Source organism: Maylandia zebra, linkage group LG13 (assembly GCF_041146795.1).
Source record: "Maylandia zebra isolate NMK-2024a linkage group LG13, Mzebra_GT3a, whole genome shotgun sequence".
NCBI classification, from domain to species: domain Eukaryota; kingdom Metazoa; phylum Chordata; class Actinopteri; order Cichliformes; family Cichlidae; genus Maylandia; species Maylandia zebra.
The window spans coordinates 24092687-24114533 of record NC_135179.1 but is presented as its reverse complement, the minus strand read 5'-3'; the positions used below and the strand labels follow the sequence as shown (position 1 = coordinate 24114533).

The window sequence follows — 21847 nt, the reverse complement described above, 5'->3', positions numbered from 1 at the left end:
CCTGCGGTGTGCAGAGAAAGCCTCTGCATTTTTTTAAAGGACCCTCTCCAAGCTTTTTTCTTTCTTCAATAAGTCTTCGTGGGCCGTGTTGGTAATGCTGAAAGGTATATCTAATTTTAGTTTGTGGGAAGCAATAAAAAGGAACAAAAGTGCACTGCAAAGAAAATAGTCTTCCAGCTTGTAATGTTGACAAGAACTTGTTGCATAAAATGGGATTTTTCCCAAACTGAGTGCACATTTTGCATGTGGTAATAAAAAAATCCCATACGCACTTATGTTTAATGTAAAGTGTAAGCAAATTATCAGTACCTGTCAAGACCCACTCACTAAATTATGCAGTAAAACATGTACAAAAACTGTACAGCAGACAAATGACCATTACACCCTGGTTGGTCGTTATTTTATTTTCCACATCGGTCTATTTATTACAAAGCAAAGGCTGTAATAATTCATCAGTTTAAATATGTTAATCACATTTCCACAGAACATGATTCCTACTTTCTGTAAAAAGTGACTGAACATAACTGCTATAGCCATAAAAAACAGTACATCAAAGACATTGAAACATGAAAAAAGACATGACATGAAAAAAAAAAACACAACAAAAGATGTATTTATGTCACTTAGTAAGTGCTGATCAATCAGTTACATTTTCTAGGTGCATTCTTTGTGCATTTAATGTTTGAGCCCACTGTTCCAGGTCTGCCTTCAGTGTACTTGCTTCAGGTCGGTTTTCTGGGCTCGGACACAGCATTGACATGATTATCTGGTTCTGCAAAACACATTAAAAAAAAATCAGCTACTTTCTGTATCAACATGAATATATATTATCAGTACAAATAATTAGCCAATTCGTGCTGCACGATTTTTAACTGGTACAAGCAAACAAGAACACATGGCTCCAGTTTTAGAGTCCCTCATTGGCTTCCTGTTAAGTTTTAAATCCATTTTAAAATTCCTTGATTTGTCTTTAAGTCTCTTAATGGTCTTTCCCCCTTTTTATTTGTCTGAGCTGCTTCACCCTTACATGCCATCACATGCTCTTAGATCAGCTAAACAGGTGCTTTTGACTGTCCCGAAGACATTTTCTAAATCTCGAGACAAAGCCTTTTCAGTTTTGGAACCTAAAATGTGGAATGAGCTGCCTCTGGAGGTCAGGCAGGCTCGCCGATTTATTCTTTTATTCTTGTTTTCCTATTTTATCTTTTTTTTTTTTTGTACAGCACTTTGGTCAGCTGTTATGTTGTTTTAAAGTGGTTTATAAATGTGAAAGTGAAAAAAATAAGAATTATACCTCTTCTGGAAACTTCAGTGTAAATTCTTCAGGGAGAATTTGCTTTCTGACATCTGTAAAAATCTAGTATACATAATGATAAAAGGATACAAAAACATGTTATTTGGCTTGACAGAAAATCATCACAAGAAAAACAAAAGCAAAATTTAAGTATGCAATTCTATACATTATATTCTTCACACATTAACACTGATAGGAAGCTACCAGTAAACATTTTAAAATGTAAACTATTAAATTGTTATACCAACTCACCTTCCCTCTTTCATGCCCAGAAGAGATTTTCCAAAGGAGTTCAAAATATATCAGTCCCAGAGCAAATATGTCCACTTTGGAGCCATATCTTGTTTTGGTCCTCTGTCATAAAACAAAAACATAATGTGTTACACACCCCTTAACTCAGTGTGAGTGTTTAAATTATAAGATATGGTTGTGGTAAGCTAATCTATGTGGATTTCACTTTTTTCAAGTTGTAGTTAAATTTTAAGACCATGGTATATAAGTCTAAAATTAAAAGTAGAAACCAGAAAAAAACCCCATCTGGCTGCAATCACTTAAAAAAAGATATCTTAGCATGTATCATAAGAGATGGTTTTATCTGGAATGAAATAAGAGTTTTACAGCGAATGAATGAGGTGGTGATAATGGAAAGAAAAAAACTTTTCAATTTGTAAACATCTTTAAAAAAAACACAAAGAACAGGAGATTCTGTCATTTTTAAGAACATTTGCAGAAGGTAATGAAACTTGAATAGATTCAGAAAATGTTGAGCACATAGCTATCATTGAATACTGTCAACAATAAAAAAAAACACAGAAAAGAAATCAAAGGTTATTTGTTTACAGAGACCTCACCTGTTCGGGAGCCATATATGACTTGGTTCCTGTTTTCTCTGTTCTCTCACTCTGATTTTCATCATTATCATCAGTCTCAGTAGCAACTAGACCAAAATCTCCAATCTTCACTTTTCCATCTTTTCCAAACATGATGTTGGTAGGCTGACGATTGGAAAAGCAAAATTTAAACATTGAGCATTTAGTGCCTCGTGTAGTCAGAAATGAGTGAATAAGCTCAGGTGATTCTACGAGAAATCTTTCAAATTTACACCATATGTGCATCTACTAAGAGGCTGCGGCATAGCACTGGCTGCTTCTAGTATTTCTCCTTGATGCTGCGCCATCTCTTCAACCTTCTTATACTTATCACCACCTTGTAATGTTGACTTTAATCCCTAAATCAACACTAATAATGTTTTTCTTAATGTGGCCCTAATACTCAGTCATTTCCTGTCTACTGGGTTTACTGTGAAGTAGAAGAAGCACACCAATACTTTAATAGCAGCAGTGTGCATCTCCATTAAACACACAAAAAGGATACTAAAGAATATGGAAATGGAAAAACTTAAACTTAAATGTGAGCTAGCTCAGCAACATAAGCTTGTGATCCTGTAATCTTGAGTCTCACCTTGAGGTCCCTGTGGATGAGTCTGTGGGAGTGAATGCACTCGACTCCACTGACTATTTGCTGCATAACGGGAAGACTTTCTGCTCTTCTTATAGACTCTTCAAGAGTTTTCTCATTCTTCTCAGTTATCCAGTCTTTAAGTGTTTTGTCGTCACATAACTCCATCATAATATAGAGGTACTTTTGTGATGAATTACTACTAGACCTAAAAAAAAGGGAAGATTAAAAATCTAATTAGCATCAAGTCTTCATTTTAAGCATAGAAATGCAAAACTGCACAATACTAAATAACTGAACAAAACTTACTGGGAAGTACTGTAACTGTCAGTTGTATTGTCCCACTGGTATTCTGAATCCTCCAGCCAACACTTGTAGTATCTAACAATGTTAGAGTGGTTGAGGTCTGATAATGCCCCAACCTCTCTTAGAGCTTTTCTGATCAGAAGGAAAACACAGAAATGCTTCAGTAAGCAAGACATACATACATACATACATACTCACGGTTTCTGTTATTAGAATGTTGCTTATGCAAAACATTTGTACTTTGAAAATATACACTGTGCATATGACTTACTCTTTGTGGCGAACAATCTTTACAGCATAATACTTCTTCACCAGTTTATCTCTTGCTTTGAAAACATGACCATAGCCTCCTTTAGCAAGACATTCAATGCAATCAAAGTCTAAAGTAAACCTAGTGAGATAAACAACATTCATTAGATGAAGATGTGAAAAAATAAGTAAATTATTGGAAAAAAAGAGGATGCAAAAATCTGACCACACAAGTATAAACGTCATGAAATTTTTTTTCATACTGTGATTGGCCAGATGTGTCACTTGGTCTGTTGTCTGTATTTTTGTTTTTGTTAGCGTCCTGAAAAAAAACACAGAAGGACATAACATGGTTATTATTATCATTAGTATAAAAAAAATGTCTGATGTCTGAACATATTAATTAATAAATACAATTACTTTTATTGGCGGTTTGGGCTTAGCTAAACATATCAAAGAAAAGAAAAAAGGAAAATACATGCTGTGTTACCCGTCTTTTTCTGTTTAACTACACTGTGATGTGGCAGAGCTGTAAATGTTTGTGGCGCTTTGGAAATACATTTGGATTTTCTTCTAACTTCTTTGTTAACCCTGAACTTGGGCTTGCAGAGACTGACTTTCAGATGTTGCATTACTGTCGCATTAATATATCGCATTAACAGCTTCTCTACCAGCCATCTGCTACCCAGGGGTAGCAAATATTCTGTGTAAACAGCCAAAGCGCTTGAGTCACAACTGATGTCCATATTTTAAGCTATTGAAGCCAAATTCAATTCATATTTTACAATCCATTTACAAATACCAGTAGGTTTAGAGATCTGAACACAGATTTGCTTATTTATTAATGACATTTATAGATTGCCATACACATTTATGATTTTTAGTACAAATGTAATGACTTTACATTGAATAAAATATGATTGCACACTAATTGACTGAAATAAAGTGACTGAACTAGAACTAAACACTAAACAAATTTGCAAAAAATTCTGACACAAAAACAGCTTCCCATAATGCCACGAAGGCTGACATGCTATGACTCTTAACTGTGCCTAGAACATCTTTCTATGAAAGTTATGAATAGAACTGGTGAGAGACGTGAAAGTGCCCAGCAGCCACTAGAAATAAGTCCAACTTATTCATAAGAATGCAAACAAACCTCTAACTACAACTGTGCATGATCTAAAGACCAGCAGTTGACCATTTATCCCATAGTCAAGCCCTCCACCGTCCACCCCATATTCACCATATGCCATATAATATACAGTGCATAGTATACAGATTATAAAGTGGGGATTTCTTTCTTTCAACAAATTCTGTGTTTAAAGCAACAGACCTTTTCCATGGAAGGGTGTGATGAATCAGTGAAGATAACGGAGTCACTCGTACTTGTTGGCATGCTTTTTGAAGACGCTTCGAGAGACTCCCTTGGAGAATACAACAAGAGTACATGAGTGCTGCTTTCCTAATACACAACTGTCTGACTTAGTAGTTGTATTACTACTAGTATTAGAGTTTCTTACAGTGAAGGTGTTGACAGCCTGGTTGGTGGAGTGTCTACAGACGAAGTTGACATGAGGGACATCTATAAAAACAAAAACAATTTTCCAATGAAATTGTTTTGATTTGTAAATATGTTAGCCTTTGGAAGCACTCACCTCACCAATGAGAAAAAAAGCAATCCTAGTATTTTATGCTTTTATAACATTTTTCTCCTGTTTAGCGTTACTGTCAGATTATGGGTTTAAATTCCAGAAGAGGGACACCACAGATACACCGATATGTTTTAGTCTAAAAAAGTCAACTTCAAGTTCTATGAATTCTTTTATCATTTTAAAAGCAACATAAAAAAAACCTGACCTTAGTCTCCAACAAGTTCGATAGGTCAGTGATTGATACTGATTCACTTTCACTCCTTGTTGTGACTTCTGACAAGACCTCCCTTAAAATTAAAAAGAGAGCCATTTGTGTAGTTTTATACATGTTAAACTTTACCACATACTCTACCATTAATGTTAATACTTGCTTACACTGTGGATGCTGGGGATGGCAGCATTGTTGAAACACTGTCTTCAGACATGGTTGACCTGTAGGATACCTTAAAATAAGCACAATATGTGACATTCAACATTAGTTATCAAACTTAGAAAAGTGCTGAGTGCAAGCTTTATGAAACTGTGCAATGTTCTGCTAAAGTGACATTTTAGCAGAACATTGCACATGTTGTGTAATGAATATGAATATAATTTTTTTTCTTACCTAAGTGACAATAACATGCTGAAAGCATTTAAATACCTTGCTGTCCCAGTCAGACTGTTCCTGAAGAGCAGACCAGGCCAACTGAGCTGCCTTTTGTTTGGCTTCCTTGCTAGTGCCACCTACAGCCTGAGGGTAATCCTTCTTGTTGATGACACATTTGTAGAAAAACCTATGTAACCAGGAAAGATATGTTACTTTAGACTTTATTACCCAACTAAGTGTTATTGCAGCTTCTATTCACCCTCCAAAGATTCACTTATACTCACTCAGGGTTATGTTGTGGGCCACATCTTCTCACTTCAATAATATCAATGATTCGCCCTGTCTTCTTACAGTAGTTGTGAACAAGTCCAACGAAATTTGTCGGTTTGTGATCTTTATATGTTACACCCAAGCTCTGATATACTAGCTTGGCTGCTTCCTCCTTAGCTTCCTTTTTATTTTTCCCATAGGCAGTTGGGTACTCCTTCCCATCAACCACAAAGCTACAGCATCTTCTGTAACATCATACAACATTATGCATTAATTTTTATATTTTTAAAAACAAAAATATATTTAAAAAAAAATATTTTCTACGATGTATGGAGGCTTACGGAAAACCACTTTTGTGTATATTTATTGACTCCTTAGGCTTTATGATGATCTTATTCTTCTGACCATATTCATTTATCCAGCTTATATAGTCAGAAATATTTGCTTGAATAAGTGGAGCAGTTGGATTTTCATCTTCTGTTTCCATCTAAAACAAAGACATCAATAAAAAGCAGTTAGACTTGCAGCTGTAAACTACACTTTCATTTTGAACATAATAAGCAACCTAGTATACTTTAGTTCAGCAAAGACTGCATCATGATCTTACAGAATCAACTGGAGCTTGTTGCTCTTTATCCATTACTGCAGAGTATTTCCTGTTGTGGTCTGTTTGGCTCACTTCCTTCAGGCTGTTTAGTGGTGGTAAATCTGATGACAAATGATCAAAGCTTTGATTTGATTATACTTGCACGTAATGAAGTTCTTAACTACATAAAAATACATATCTATATTCAGTACCAGTCAGTTGACGTATCAACTACTGTAATGTAATGCACAAGAATGTAATGCACACGGTCAAAATGGGAAGCAGGTCATTCCAGCCATGTTAGTTATTCCTGAAATATAACCTTAGATGCTCTAATTGGTCACTGTTGCGTTCACTTGAATAATATTATTTTGTGCAACTGGTTTGTGAAGAAAGTGACTTTAAACCTTTTTTCACTGTCGCGGAAAACAGTAATTAGCAGTCAGAGTAATAGTCAATAGACCAAATGACTTGTTATTCATTTACTAGTTAGATGTTCAAATTACATCACTATATATACGTCTTTGTCAGCAGAAGAAATGAAAGAATGGTGACAGAACAGGGAGTAACGGAGTGTAGCGCCAATTGCACGAGCCAAAAATATTACATAAAATAATAAAGCCGACGATTGATAAGAAGTGTGCTATTGCATAGACACACTTAAATATTTTATAAAACTTACCGTGATCGTGGCCTGTAGAGCCAAGTTACTCGAGTTCACCTCCGAGCCTGTGTAGCTCATTCCCTATAGAACTACATGGTGTCCCACTTCCCCCCAAAATGACGAAGGAGTTGTAATCAGAGTTCAGAATTGCGAATAATTGTGACAAGTCACAAAGTACAATAGTATCTCTTTATCTCTTTTTAAAAAAACTGCCTCCACGTTTCCGCAACCGCGTTAGCGGATTCAGCCGCCTTTAAGTTTCGATTCGTCAGTGGAAACGTCATGTCCCAGTGTCCACACCTTGGCAGGCATTAAAACTTAGTATTAAAGAAAAATCGAATAAAAAAAAATAATTGCAATAACATAACTATAATCTACGCATTGTCCATTCCCACTCGTCTATTTATTTTGGCCCGCCCATGTTCATATCCATTTGGGAAAGGAGAAAACTATGGCACAATAGGAATGACGCATGAAAAATGGCAATTAAACATTAGAAATGTCTTGTCATTACAGGTATAAGCTGGCATGTTAGAAGATCGCGAGTCACCGATTCACTCACAGCTGCTTTCTCTATATTGGAAAAAAAGTTTTAAGAAAGTTTCTTGATCCAGAAAATTAAACAAAATTTTATGTATATGATAGGATAAAAGACAGGCTATGGAAGAGAGCCAGAGATAAAAAATAAATAAATAAATAACCAATGGCTGAATGCAGAGTGGAGTATAAACAGAGAGTGAAAAGAAAGTGAGTAAAGAAGAAATACCCATCATGGGAAGACTCAAAATTCAGTTTTGCAGTACTCCATGGCAAATCTATTGTACGCAGTGACTTCACAGTAAAAATCTGAGAGAAGGATTTATTCACTTACCAGTATATTTAATCTTTCAATGGATGAAATTACTCACATGACACCTTAAACCACTTACTGTAACAGAAAGTGGCCCAACTGTATGGAAACTACCATAACCAGCATGCTACTCCCTCCACACAGCTGAAAGGATGAACCCAAGTCACCTTGTAACGTTTTTTATTGCACTATTTCACATTGCAGTCATTCATCTGGAGTTCTTTTTTTTTCGTTTTTAATTATTATTGTTATTATTGTTATTATTATTATTATTTACAAAACTATACAAGTATGACATCACTTTTATTACAAAATATTACAGGATAAAACAAATAATTTATATAAGTGTAGACAACAAGTGAATAATGACACAAATTTAATTTGTATTTCATTCATATATTATAACATGAATCACTTCATCAGCCTTTCTTTAAACCAAGCACTCCATAAATACAACTATATCTGATGATGCATCAGACCATGAAAAGAAAGCATTCAAAACATCCACACATGCACTGCATGACATGATGTGTATTGAATACAGTCATGCATGAAATGACTAAACTGAGTGTTCTTTTTTAGACTGTTCATTAAAGTCCTTATAACTGTCAAACTGTGTTACTATTTCGAAGCATTTGTTTTTGCATTAAAAGTGCATCAGAGTACTCTTTCAGCTCCTCCTTTAGTTTACTTGCTTCCGGACGGTTTTCTGGCTTCGCACACAGCATTGCCTTTATGATTTGATGCTGCAATTAGACATAAGAAGAAAACAGTGTGAAATCAATATCAATATCAATCAATGTTGTCATTTATTGTGAAAGTCCAGTATATATTATTTGCCACATTTATACTTTACTTGGGAAATTAAACAAAGAAAACTTTCAGGTTCTAAGACAGTCCTGCTTGGTCATTTTTGCTATTAACGATCAACAGTTGTGGCTCTTCATCCTTTGATGGAAATAGATGATTGCTGAAAATGTTTATATAGTAAACTTAAAATAATGGTGATGTACCTCTTGTGGAAAATTATTCAAAAACCCTTGAGGAAGTTTCTGGCTTCGGGCATTGTCCCAAACCTGGCATTTATATAATGAGAGAAGGGATAAAAATGATGATCTGTTCATTTATTAAACAATATTAAATAAAAAAATAGTACACATTAAATTTGATTTATATCAACATTCTGCTTCCTATGACACAAACTGAGAAAACCATTATTAACAGAGCAAGTTTGCAGCAACATTTTGCATAAGCTTTGGAAAAACTCACCGCTTTTCTTTCAGGGCCAACAGGGAGATTCCAAAGAAGTTCAAAATATATCAACCCCAAAGCAAATATGTCTACTTTTCGGTCGTAATGGCTCTTGCTTTTCTGTCATTAAAAAGAGAAAAACAAAAAACGGCCAATTTTGTGAGTAAATAATAGAAGACAAAAAAAGGTTTTTACTATCTCTTTTCAATATGGGTGGACTAACCCTTAAGGACATTGGGCATTAGAAACTAGTTTAATAGTCAACCCAATGCTTCTTTGGTTTTAAGGCAGTTGATTTAAATGGTTTTCCTATTTACTTGCAACAGTAGTAAAATAGTTTTTTAGTAGTACAAGAAAGAAGGTGCATTGCCCTATGGTGTTGACAACCTTTAAAAAAAGTGTCTTTAATGTCTTCTCTTACTACCTAATATTTATTAATGGGTAAGACACTAAATTTCAATTTAGATTATTCAACCTGCTCGGGAGCCATATAAGATGGTGTTCCTTTGTAAGCACTTCTTTCCAGTAGATTCTCAGCATCATTGTCAATCTCAGCAGTGACCAGGCCAAAGTCTCCAATCTTCACTTCTCCATCCCGTCCAAACATGATGTTGGCAGGCTATACATTTTAAGAAAAGGCACAAATAAACGTCTACCTCTTTATGAGATGTGCAGCAACAAACAACCGTCTTCTCCTCTTTGTCTCACCTTCAGGTCTCTGTGGATGAGCATCTTTGAGTGAATGTACTCGACTCCACTGGCTATTTGCTGAGCAATGATTAGGCTCTCTTCCTTTCTCCTTGAGTCTCGCAGAGATTTCTTCACATTCTGAGTATTCTTCTCGTCTATCCACACTCTAAGTGTTTTAGTATCACACAGCTCCATCTGAATATAGAGGCACTTTTCAGATGAATCACTAGCAGACCTTGAAAATAAAAAAACACAAATGAAGGAATTATGAACCTTTACTTTATCCTCAATGGTGAGGCAACACTCTGTAAACTACTGTAAAAATCAAGAAGACAGAAAACTGTGGCGCAATGTGTGTTGCTATAATAAACTGTAATATTGATTAATTTTAGTATAATTTTAGCCACAAAGAGAAAACATGTGTCCAGTCTTCAAAAATGTACATCAAGGTAACAGACAAGAAACTAAAGTGTGAAGTGAATGCTTCCTCTGTCATTTACACCACATGTGATGCAATGTTAAGACATAATAATATTAATAATGAAGTAATGTGACTTACTGCGAAGTACTGTAGGTGTCGCCTGTACTGTCCATTTGGTATTCTAAATCCTGAATCCAACAGGTGTAGTATCGAACAATGTTGGTGTGATGGAGGTCTGATAATGCCACCACCTCCCTTAGAGACTTTCTGATTATAAGAAGTACAAGAAATATCAATAAACTTTAAATCTCTTTTAAAGCATCTGTAACTTTCCAGCTGAGGGACTCAATACATCAGGAAACAATACTGTAAGGTATCTCTGTGAAGACTTATAACAACTCCCTCACTTTCAGAAGAATTCTAAGTTTCATATAGCTTTAGGCTGTCATTGTGCTATGATGTAGCCATCAAATGCATATGTAACGCACAGAACTAACCTTAAGTAGCAAGCTAGCTGCAACTGAGGAATGTACACTTTCAACTAACCCAAAAAAATTCTGTGTCAGTTTTGTATAAGAAACATTGGTTTATTTATTACTTTATGAAGTAAGAAGACATTAGATACTAATGGGTGACCTGATACTAGAATGGATAGATTGCATACCACATGGAGATAAATGCCTTAAACAACAAAATTCCTGCTCGGATCATTTGCTGCGTTACTCTCTCGTTGTATTATTCCCTCTCTCCACTATTTCTATCAAAAATGTTTCCAAATGCTAAAAAAAAAAAGGTACATTAGCATTAGCGGACAGTAGCACAAAGTCGTGTAAAACAGTAATGTGATGAGAAGTTTGGCACCTTAATTCATTTACTGATGCTAAAATGAAGGCTGCAGATGGATGTTAAGTAAAAACAAAACATCAAAAACCTACAGTGGGGCAAAAAAGTATTTAGTCAGCCACCGATTGTGCAAGTTCCCCCACTTAAAATGATGACAGAGGTCAGTAATTTGCACCAGAGGTACACTTCAACTGTGAGAGACAGAATGTGAAAAAAAAATCCATGAATCCACATGGTAGGATTTGTAAAGAATTTATTCGTAAATCAGGGTGGAAAATAAGTATTTGGTCAATAACAAAAATACAACTCAATACTTTGTAACATAACCTTTGTTGGCAATAACAGAGGTCAAACGTTTACTATAGGTCTTTACCAGGTTTGCACACACAGTAGCTGGTATTTTGGCCCATTCCTCCATGCAGATCTTCTCGAGAGCAGTGATGTTTTGGGGCTGTCGCTGAGCAACAGACTTTCAACTCCCGCCACAGATTTTCTATGGGGTTGAGGTCTGGAGACTGGCTAGGCCACTCCAGGACTTTCAAATGCTTCTTATGGAGCCACTCCTTTGTTGCCCGGGCGGTGTGTTTTGGATCATTGTCATGTTGGAAGACCCAGCCTCGTTTCATCTTCAAAGTTCTCACTGATGGAAGGAGGTTTTGGCTCAAAATCTCACGATACATGGCCCCATTCATTCTGTCCTTAACACGGATCAGTCGTCCTGTCCCCTTGGCAGAAAAACAGCCCCATAGCATGATGTTTCCACCCCCATGCTTCACAGTAGGTATGGTGTTCTTGGGATGCAACTCAGTATTCTTCTTCCTCCAAACACGACGAGTTGAGTTTATACCAAAAAGTTCTACTTTGGTTTCATCTGACCACATGACATTCTCCCAATCCTCTGCTGTATCATCCATGTGCTCTCTGGCAAACTTCAGACGGGCCTGGACATGCACTGGCTTCAGCAACGGAACACGTCTGGCACTGCGGGATTTGATTCCCTGCCGTTGTAGTGTGTTACTGATGGTGACCTTTGTTACTTTGGTCCCAGCTCTCTGCAGGTCATTCACCAGGTCCCCCCGTGTGGTTCTGGGATCTTTGCTCACCGTTCTCATGATCATTTTGACCCCACGGGATGAGATCTTGCGTGGAGCCCCAGATCGAGGGAGATTATCAGTGGTCTTGTATGTCTTCCATTTTCTGATGATTGCTCCCACAGTTGATTTTTTCACACCAAGCTGCTTGCCTATTGTAGATTCACTCTTCCCAGTCTGGTGCAGGTCTACAATACTTTTCCTGGTGTCCTTCGAAAGCTCTTTGGTCTTGGCCATGGCAGAGTTTGGAGTCTGACTGTTTGAGGCTGTGGACAGGTGTCTTTTATACAGATGATGAGTTCAAACAGGTGCCATTCATACAGGTAACGAGTGGGGGACAGAAAAGCGTCTTACAGAAGACGTTACAGGTCTGTGAGAGCCAGAGATTTTCCTTGTTTGAGGTGACCAAATACTTATTTTCCACCCTGATTTACGAATAAATTCTTTACAAATCCTACCATGTGAATTCATGGATTTTTTTTCACATTCTGTCTCTCACAGTTGAAGTGTACCTCTGGTGCAAATTACTGACCTCTGTCATCATTTTAAGTGAGGGAACTTGCACAATCGGTGGCTGACTAAATACTTTTTTGCCCCACTGTAAATGTATTTGTACACCGAAAAACAAAAGATGCAAAATATCCCCAAACAGTTGACAGTAAATTTGCCACCCGCCTTACTGTATACTCTTGTATACTACTAGTGTGCTAAGATTGTTAGGCATAAGATATTGGAGGCTTTGGAAAGACTGAAGAGATCTCTCTCAAATCTCCTGTACAGAGCTAGTGGCAATTCACCTTTTTCATAAACTTAAACAAAATTAAATATTTATATTAAATATTTACTTACTCTTTGCAGCGAACAATTTTAATAGCATAATATTTATTCAGCAGTTTATGTTTTGCCTTATAAACACGACCAAAGGCTCCTTTACCAAGGCGCTCTATAGAGTCGAATTCCAGTGTAAACCTGTAGAGATTAACATAGGTGTTACTATTAATGACAAATGCTAACAAAGAGAAAATTCTCCTTTAACTATAAACTGTAGTAAAAACATGATAGCAGTACATTGTAGTGTTGTTTGTTTTTTTAATACCTCGATTGTACTACTTGACTTGATGTTTTCTCGGTGGAACCTCTTTCTTTACTCTTTTCTTTGAGATCAGAGTTGTGCAAATCCTTAAAAACAATGCAAAGTCAGCATATTGAAATTCCAGTATTAAACAAAAAACTGAAAACACTCAGAATTTCTGTGAGTCCTTCATACCTTTTTTTTGTGTCTGGAAACATTACCGAAATTTGCTGCAATTCTAACCAGGAAAATCATCATCAGCAATAATGTCAGATGAAATATTACACAACGATGTTTACAACAGGTTTCAAAGTATGACTTACCTTATTTTTGGTTTTAAATCAGGATTTTGATCCTTAAAAAGGGAGAAATAAAGGGGGAAATAAGGCTAAATTAGATGCAAAACATTTGTTACAAACAAGACAAACTTAGTTATTAAATGGTATTATTAATAGTAGTTTGAAACACTGATGTCAATCATCAGGTATTGAAAGTTTGTAAGAGTTTGTAAGGTGCTATTTTACAAATACACACTCAATTCTGCCCAGAGCCTTAGCTAACTTCTTGTCTGTATAGAATGTATATATTTATGTATGTTTTCCACATACATCATCCCAAGGAAACTTTTCCTTCATTTGTACAAGTACATAGTTGAGCCTTGTTGGATTAGTTCCTACAGATAAAAATTATATACTTGAACAACATCACAAGAAAAAATAATATTGTCAGTTATTTTTCAAATTCTTGGAAAAAGTTAAGCCCGTTTCTAGCTAATATTATCCCCTTTAGTAAAAATTACTCATAGGAGATTTGCATAATTATCCACCTGCTTGATGTGAGGAAAATCTGCAGTGTGCAAAATCATTGGCCAGTATTGCAGTGATACAGATTTTACCACATTTATATTTTAATTAGAAAAGAATATCAGACTGTAGGATTCAGAGGTTTAAACAACATGGGTTTACCTTCCCAAGGCAAATCCTATCATTGGCATTTTTTCTTGAACTTCTGTTTCTAATTTTACTTATTTATACAACTGTGAGTTTTATGTTAAAAAACAAACAAACAAAAACAAAAAAACAAAACAAAAACAGGAACAGCAAAAAAGAAAGCGATGAATGAAATTGACACATACAAAATCTAAGATGCATTCGTTGAGACCGGAGTTATTAGTGAGGGGTTTTTTTTCTTGTTAGTTTTTAATTTTTATTTTATTCTGACTTTGTTTTTAATTCACTTTAGTTTCAGTTAGTATCCAAAGTGAATGTTCTTGTTTTACTCTTTTTAATTATTATTGCATCAAGGGGATATGTCAGAGGCAAGATTTAGGAAAATCAGTGCAGGTATTGCAAGAAAAAAAGAAAGCAGTTGACTCACAGTGTTGTAGACATATAGGGTCTCAATAAACATGTACACCAGTGACTCATCAGGCAGATTGAATTAAACAAACTAAATACTAAAACTAAAGATATTTCCTCTATATTTGTATTTTAGTTTAGCTTTTTATTTCCCTAACTGTGCAAAATCATTTCACTTCACTTTAAAAAAAAAAGTCTAGTTTTAATTTTTTATTTCAGTTTTTTCACATCTAATTTTAGTTTAAGCTGACTATAATAACCTTCACTGAGAAAAAAAACAGATCAGTTTTTCATTTATTTAATTTATGAAGACTGTCAAATGCATTTGTCACATTTTAATAGATCATGATCACCAATATGTAGTGTTTGCTTGATCACATTTTTTAATAAATAACTATTTTCATACCTTGATATTACTATAGATACATCACCCATTATTATTGAAAAGTTGTTATTGCAATTATGAGAACTACTAATTAGGAGTGTAGAACTGGAGCTAAATAATTAAAAGCATCCTAATATAACCGTGTTAGTATCAAAGGACATGACAACAAAAGATATAGAAGACACAGAGGATAACAAACCTGTTCCTTGGAAGGTCTCTGAACCTTTGGGGAAACAACTGGGTCACTTGAAGTCATTGGTATTCTTTCTGATTTTGCATCATGTGGGATCCTTTGAAAATACAGCAAGATACATTCATGCAGTTTTCTCCACATTAAACTTAAGTATTAGGTGTGCTTGCTCATTCCATTGCCTTACAGTGTGCTCGCTGGGCTGGACAGCTGGACTGGTGTAACATCATCTGACACAGCTGACCAAGAAACCAGCTGAAAGAAACAAAAAAATGTTCAGCTGTACACTAAGACACCGTTTGGTAGTAGGACACTTTAATGTAAAATAATATGATTGTTGGTAAGTGCAGGGGATATTTATTAACATGCACGACACGCCCTTACTATTTGTCCATCTGGTTGCTGCAAAATTAACCATTGGTTAACCACATACATGTACGTTTAAAATGAGACTGTCAGAAAAATTCTAAATGTTTTTGAAAACATTAGTTTTAGCTATAATTTAAACCTCCTAACACCTGAACTCTTTCATGGCATGCATTTTTAATTTCTCCTTGCTATTTGGGCTGATTGGGAAATGCAAAAACAAAGAATTACATGATTTTTTTTCTGATTTTTAGAGCCACATATGAGGACATTCGCTTTAAATTTCGATAGAACAGTGGCAGTATAATGTCCTCGTAAGTGGAAATCAGGCCCTTGTAGAGCAAAATTTTGTATTTTGGTCTAGACAACTCAAAATGTGATGTCCACATATGTGGATGCCAGGTCCCAGGAGGTTAATATACAACATAAAATATTCACCAATAATCACTTTCTGTATGGTTTCTGTAAAGTACAGCAGTGGCTTCAAAAGCATGTTAGCATCCTGGAACCCACATCAGGTGTTTTTTGGATATTTTTCACATTTAACCTCTTAGCATGTCTGCTTTTTGCGACTGTTTTTGGTTGCATATGTAAATCTGTGAGGTCTGTTCTCAAAGCGCAAAACATAGAGAAGAAAATATTTAAATCAAGCACATACACTTATTTACTAATGTTTTCAAATGCCATTTACTGATAACTGTACCAATAACGCTAAAAAAAGAAAAGACAAAAAAAGCATGCCTTTTTTTTTTGGGCTCGATTTTGAAATTAACTTACTGCACCTACGTTTAGAAAACAACCGTGATTTTAAAACTAACCACATCTATGAGCTCTATTTGGGGTTTGCTCTCACACACTAGTTTGCTCTATTTAGCAAATCTGGTCGTATGCTTTAGAAACACATGCTTTTTTTAAAAAAAGAAAAAGTTCAATAAGTACAATAATACCTGATGATTTTGTTAGGAACATATTTCTGCATCATCCAATCTTTGAGATACAGCAATATTTGGACACTTATAAAAATTATGATTATGAAGTATTGTTCCTTTACCTAAATTGTGCTTCCCTGTCTGTAACACTGAGCTTACACTTTTCAAGCTGTTTTAACACACGAAGTTCAGGCAGCTTAGCGAGAAAGGACAATACTAAATACTTGGCTGTCCTCTCTTTTATGACCTTACAACTAGCAGGAAATAATTCGCCTCAGACTAGTTTGCACTATTGGAAATATAGTTTGGTTTAGTCGAGCTTCCCGCATAAGTGGGTTTGAAGCAGTAAGAATGATGCCCACTCATTAGAAGTGAATGCAATCTGACATCACACATCATGTGTACACAGCAAGTAGGGAGCAGGTAGATAAATGAAATGTGTGACATTTGCTTTCTCACAAGCATCTCTGTTGAATGATGCTGAGAAAAGTTTAGTAGTGCAACCCTTTTACCGCCTTTATAGTAAGGAATTAAAAAGCTAGAGTGTGTTGGATGAGGAATATGGAAGATTTCAAGGTTGTGGATAAAAACAAAAATCATTAAGTAAAGATCATTAAGTACCTTACTATCCCAATTTGATTGTTCCTGAAGAGCAGACCACGCCTGCCGAGCAGCATTTTGTTTGGCCTCTTTGATAGTCTTACCCTCACCCACAGGATATTCCTTGTTGTCAATGACTACTTTGTAGAAGAATCTGTGTAGGGAGACAATATCAGCAGCAACAGGTTTAAGAGTTTTGTGCCATACAAATAGCTTTATATATACACACATATAGATTTAGTCTATATAAGGTGTATTTAGTTAAAAAGGTTAAGTCATACTCACTGAGGATTATGTGGTGGACCGCATTTGCTCACTAGGACGTAATCATGGCAATGCTTTGTTTTCTGACAGTAGAGATTGATGAGTCCTATGAAATTCTCTTCTGTAAAGATTTCAGCTTCTTTCTTTACCATCAAGCTCTTTGTCTTAGAACTATAAAGACAAGCCACATATTCAGAACTTTACCAACAAAAGAGAATCCAAACATTGAAACTGAAACTATTTGTTGCAACTGTTTGTCCTCACCAGTTGTCGTCATGATTCTGATTTATTTCTACTCCTTTGTGACTTGAAGAACCACCGTGTTTTAGATCGATGATCTTAGAACAAGAACGGACATTTAAACTGATTTTATTTAATCCAGTAATTTAAAAAAAACTTCTGCAACAGCCTCAACATTACAAACTGGTGAACCATGGCAGGAGTGGATGAAAGAATGGGATATAACCAACCTGCTCCTTGGAAGCGTTAGATGACTGGGAGAAAACAACTGAGTCATTTGTAGTTGTTGTACTGCTACTTGATTTTGGACAACCAGAGTCCCTTTGAGACAAATAAAATGCCTAATTAATAGGTATTTTCAACATTACATGTTACCATCTACAGTAGTGCTCAGCCTTACAGTGTGCTTGGTGGTGTGGACAGTTTGGACGGTGCTCTATCATCTGACACAGCTGACTTGATAGTTATCTGAAAACACAAAGGAGGTTGTGGCGCTGTTAAACACAACCCTTCTCATTATAGTCTGCATGATCATACAGAAGAAATTCTGATTTAGTTATTCGAGTAAGGCCATCAAAATCTGACTGATGAAAAATCTCCAAAATAGGCAGAATACTACAAGAATTATCTGAGGAAAACACTTTAATATGCAAATAGGACAGAGTGCTCCATAATAAAAAGTTACGATGAGGCCAAGAGCTTACTCAACCATTACATGCAAAAAGGATTAGGTGAACATACACAGAGATGGACGCCTGAATTTTGTTTCTAGGGGAACTCAAACTCAAGTGTGCAATAAAATGATGTAAATAGTGTATGCAGCATCTAAAATACCAGGCTAGGGTCCCACTATTCTTTGGGGACAGTGTGAGCCTGGGGTGGTACCATAGTGTGCATAGTGGAAATACCAACATCAACAATCTATTAAATTGGCAAAATACACTGAAGAAAAATATAAATGCAACACTTTTGTTTTTGCTCCCATTTTTCATGAGCTGATCTTAAAAATCTGAAACATTTTCTACATACAAACTTTGCCACACCTGTGGCAAAGGAGAAGTTCTCACCAACACAGATTTCGACAGATTTGTGAACAATATTTGATAGTAATGGGTCCTTTGGGTATGTAGAAAATGTTTCAGATCTTTAAGTTCAGCTCATGAAAAATGGGAGCAAAAACAAAAGTGTTGCATTTATATTTTTCTTCAGTGTATTTAATATCAAAAGAACCCATAGGACATTCATGTGTGTATGAGAATCTATCAGTGTCTTCATTTTCTCCGGAGACTTAGAGTTTTTAGTTTTGGTATTATATCAGTTGTCTACTGCAGAGTCTCTTAGGCTATGACAGCAGGTTTGGAAATCTAACAATCAGGAAAGCAGGAAAAATTATAGGAACATAAACATTCCCCAAGATATTTTTTTACGGTTCGATAGGCCACAATATTTTATTAGGAGGTACAACTTCCCTTTGTGTCAGTATAACTGCTACAAATATTCAATTGTCCCTTTGTCAGTTAAACTGATAAATGAACAGCTCATGACTGAAGGACAACTCTACTACTACTTCAACTATTTATTTAATTATTTATGCATTCTAAGGTCTGTATTTATAAAAGTGTGCCCAACTAGGGTTTATGCTTTGATTTTTATTACTATGTGTGTGTGGGAGGGGTTTCAATGCAGGAGCTGGCCGATCCAGGATGATTTCCCCCTACGGCAGACAATAAAGTACTCTTAACTTAACAGAAAATGTTAAATACCTTGCTGTCCCAGTCTGACTGTTCCTGAAGAGCAGACCAGGCTAATCGAGCTGCATTTTGTTTGGCTTCCTTGATGCTGTTACCCTCACCAACAGGGTATTCCTTGCCATCTATGACTAATTTGTAGGAAAATCTGTTGTGAAACAGTGAAAAACTGGTTTACATCATTTACCAACTGTTAAACATCAGCCAGCATTTAGCAGAAATTGTCTATAATGGCTGGTAAGGGGACGGTCACACTCACTGTCGATTATGAGGCGGTCCACATATATCCTCTTCAATAAACGTGTGGGAGCGGGATGTTTTCTGACAGTAGTGGTTGACAAGACCTATGAAATTTACCTCTGTAAACCTTTTATCTTCAGGTTTCACAGCCAAACTCTTTATCTGAAGGCTACAATATCAAAGAAAAAATACATAAAAACTGAAACTTCAACCACTTTAAACAATACATAGTTTACAAAAAGGCTTCACAGGGATAAAGCATCAAAAAGAAACACTGTTTCAACTCACCAGACATCTGCAACATTTTGTTTTGTTTCCTCCTTTTGCTGACTTGATGTGAAAATGTCTTTCTCATCTCCAGTCTGGAATATAAAGTACAAGTGAACAACATGCTACTAGAACATGCATGAAAATATTTAAACCATTTATCCAGTTTTCTTTGATGTCAAGTCAATCAGTATATTCCATTAGTTACCTCTAAAGTGCCACATATATCGTGATATACAAGCTTGGCTGCTTCCTCCTTGGCTTCCCTTCTTGTTTTCCCGGAAGCTGCCGGGTACTCCTTGTCACCAACAAAAAAGTTACACCATCTAACATTAAAAGAAAAATATTAAATAGATTTCAAATAGATTATTCACATCTACAATCAAAACTAGATGCATCATGTAGACTTACTGATTTTCATCATCTGGTCCAGGTCTGGCAGCCTCCACGGGCCTTACAATCACCCTGTTCCTTTGACCATACTCATTAAGCCAGCAGGTGTACTTGATGTTACTGCCACTTCTCTGATGAACTGATGTATTAGAAACTTCTGCAGCATTTTCTGTCTGTTTGTAACCAACAAACACACAGCAGATTAAAACAAATGTCCACACATACAGTGAGTGAATACAATGGTGCAATGATCTTACAGTATCAGCTGATTCCTCCAACAAGCCTGCCAATGCATTTTTAGCAGCGTTCTGCTTGGCTTCCTTCTTGTTCTTTCCAACAGCGTCAGGATAGGCTTTACCATTCAGAACAACTCTGATAGTAAATCTGTTGAACAGACAAATACAGTAAACTCCTAGTGTACTTTCCCCACACAAAATATTAAATATGCCATTCTACAACTGGAGGCCAATTTAAGCTTTAAAAATTGGAACACTGTTACTGTATCTTTATATACACGTGGCAAAAAAGTACTCAGGACCACAGAACTTGCTGCTCAAAAATATTCTGTTTTTAACATATGGTTGGAATGTTTTATTTGTACGGTAGGAGGTAAACAAAGAATTGTAACAAAATATTACAATTGCGTGCAGAGTGACAAAGTTTAAGTGTGGAAACAACACACTAGCAAGATACTGCAGGATCAACATACCTGTGGACATTTAGTAAATGGACTAAAGCGACGTACAAAATACATTTACTGTACACAAACGTGCATTTGGTAGCGAGTGAGCGAAAATACAGCCTACTACGGTTTCACTGAAGAGTCTATCCTACAAAAATACACACGTACTCGTACGACATCCCAGGTCGCAGATCCCATCTATGTTCAACTTACGTTTTAATGTGGTCAGGGCCAGCAGCTCCAACCTCCACAAACTGGAGCGCCAGCCGCTGTTTCTGTGCATACTCGTTTAACTTAGCTATGTAGTTTTCCATCCTAAGTTTGTCGGGAGTCGGAATATTTACACAAAATTCATAAAAATAGAGAGCAAAGTACAAATCTCAAAATAAAACATGGTTTCCGTTTTTCCTTTCCATGTCAGTTTAGGTTTCGTTTTGTCCGTAAACGTCACATGGTGCTTTCAAGTAATGTCCGACATATCAACCACGTTTTGTTCAGTAAAGTTTTATAAAAAAAGAAATGGTTTGAAGCTGTACGCTGAAACTAGCAGAGTTGGGTGGAAGATATCAAAATAAAGTATAACAACAGAGAAAGTGTGAGTTATAGTACAGGAAAACTGAGTAGCAACGATGCTGTTTTGGGAGAATAGCTGTTTGCTTTATCAATAGTTGTTTTAGATTGTTTTTTGTAGTTTAACTAATGTTAAAGCTCGGAATTTTAACGTCAGTAATATATGATTACCTGTTCGTGTTTTTTTAAACTTACGCATGTTAGGATTGAATGACTACATGTCCCAAGATGTTTAAGAGCAGCTCCCATCGCTAAGTTTCATGGGAACTGTAGTTCTTTTGTCAAGCGCCAAACGTAGAGATGTGGCGATGTCATAGTGACAATAACAT

The 21847-nt window shown here is 36.0% G+C and overlaps 1 protein-coding gene across 1 annotated transcript; it reads right to left on the bottom strand.

Moving 5' to 3' along the window:
* Positions 1–372: 372 nt before the first annotated feature.
* Positions 373–21378, bottom strand: LOC101480895 (uncharacterized). Its single transcript, XM_023153551.3, has 40 exons — positions 21162–21378; positions 20285–20650; positions 20082–20199; positions 19895–19968; positions 19626–19775; positions 19382–19514; positions 18019–18086; positions 17849–17939; positions 17643–17716; positions 17400–17549; positions 17136–17268; positions 15407–15474; positions 15229–15319; positions 13610–13641; positions 13482–13524; positions 13311–13393; positions 13064–13183; positions 10419–10547; positions 9878–10094; positions 9645–9788; positions 9188–9289; positions 8932–8994; positions 8533–8664; positions 7940–7952; positions 6426–6526; positions 6160–6305; positions 5833–6063; positions 5603–5735; positions 5338–5405; positions 5168–5249; positions 4831–4892; positions 4644–4734; positions 3571–3629; positions 3330–3449; positions 3062–3190; positions 2756–2960; positions 2146–2289; positions 1547–1648; positions 1295–1357; positions 373–772 (listed from the first exon to the last, which is right to left on the bottom strand). The coding sequence occupies exons 1-40, from the start codon at positions 21260–21262 to the stop codon at positions 638–640; spliced, it is 4566 nt and encodes a 1521-aa protein (XP_023009319.2). The 5' UTR covers positions 21263–21378; the 3' UTR covers positions 373–637.
* Positions 21379–21847: the final 469 nt, after the last annotated feature.

What these genes read in the sequence shown, in the direction of transcription:
- LOC101480895 (XM_023153551.3), bottom strand. Translation starts at nt 21,262, where the DNA reads ATGGAAAACTACATAGCTAAGTTAAACGAGTATGCACAGAAACAGCGG. An exon ending in TCCACACCACCAAGCACACT is followed by an intron (nt 17,940 to 18,018) that starts GTAAGGCTGAGC and finishes TTTGTCTCAAAG; the next exon opens with GGACTCTGGTTGTCCAAAAT. An exon ending in AACAAGCTCCAGTTGATTCT is followed by an intron (nt 6,306 to 6,425) that starts GTAAGATCATGA and finishes TCTTTGTTTTAG; the next exon opens with ATGGAAACAGAAGATGAAAA.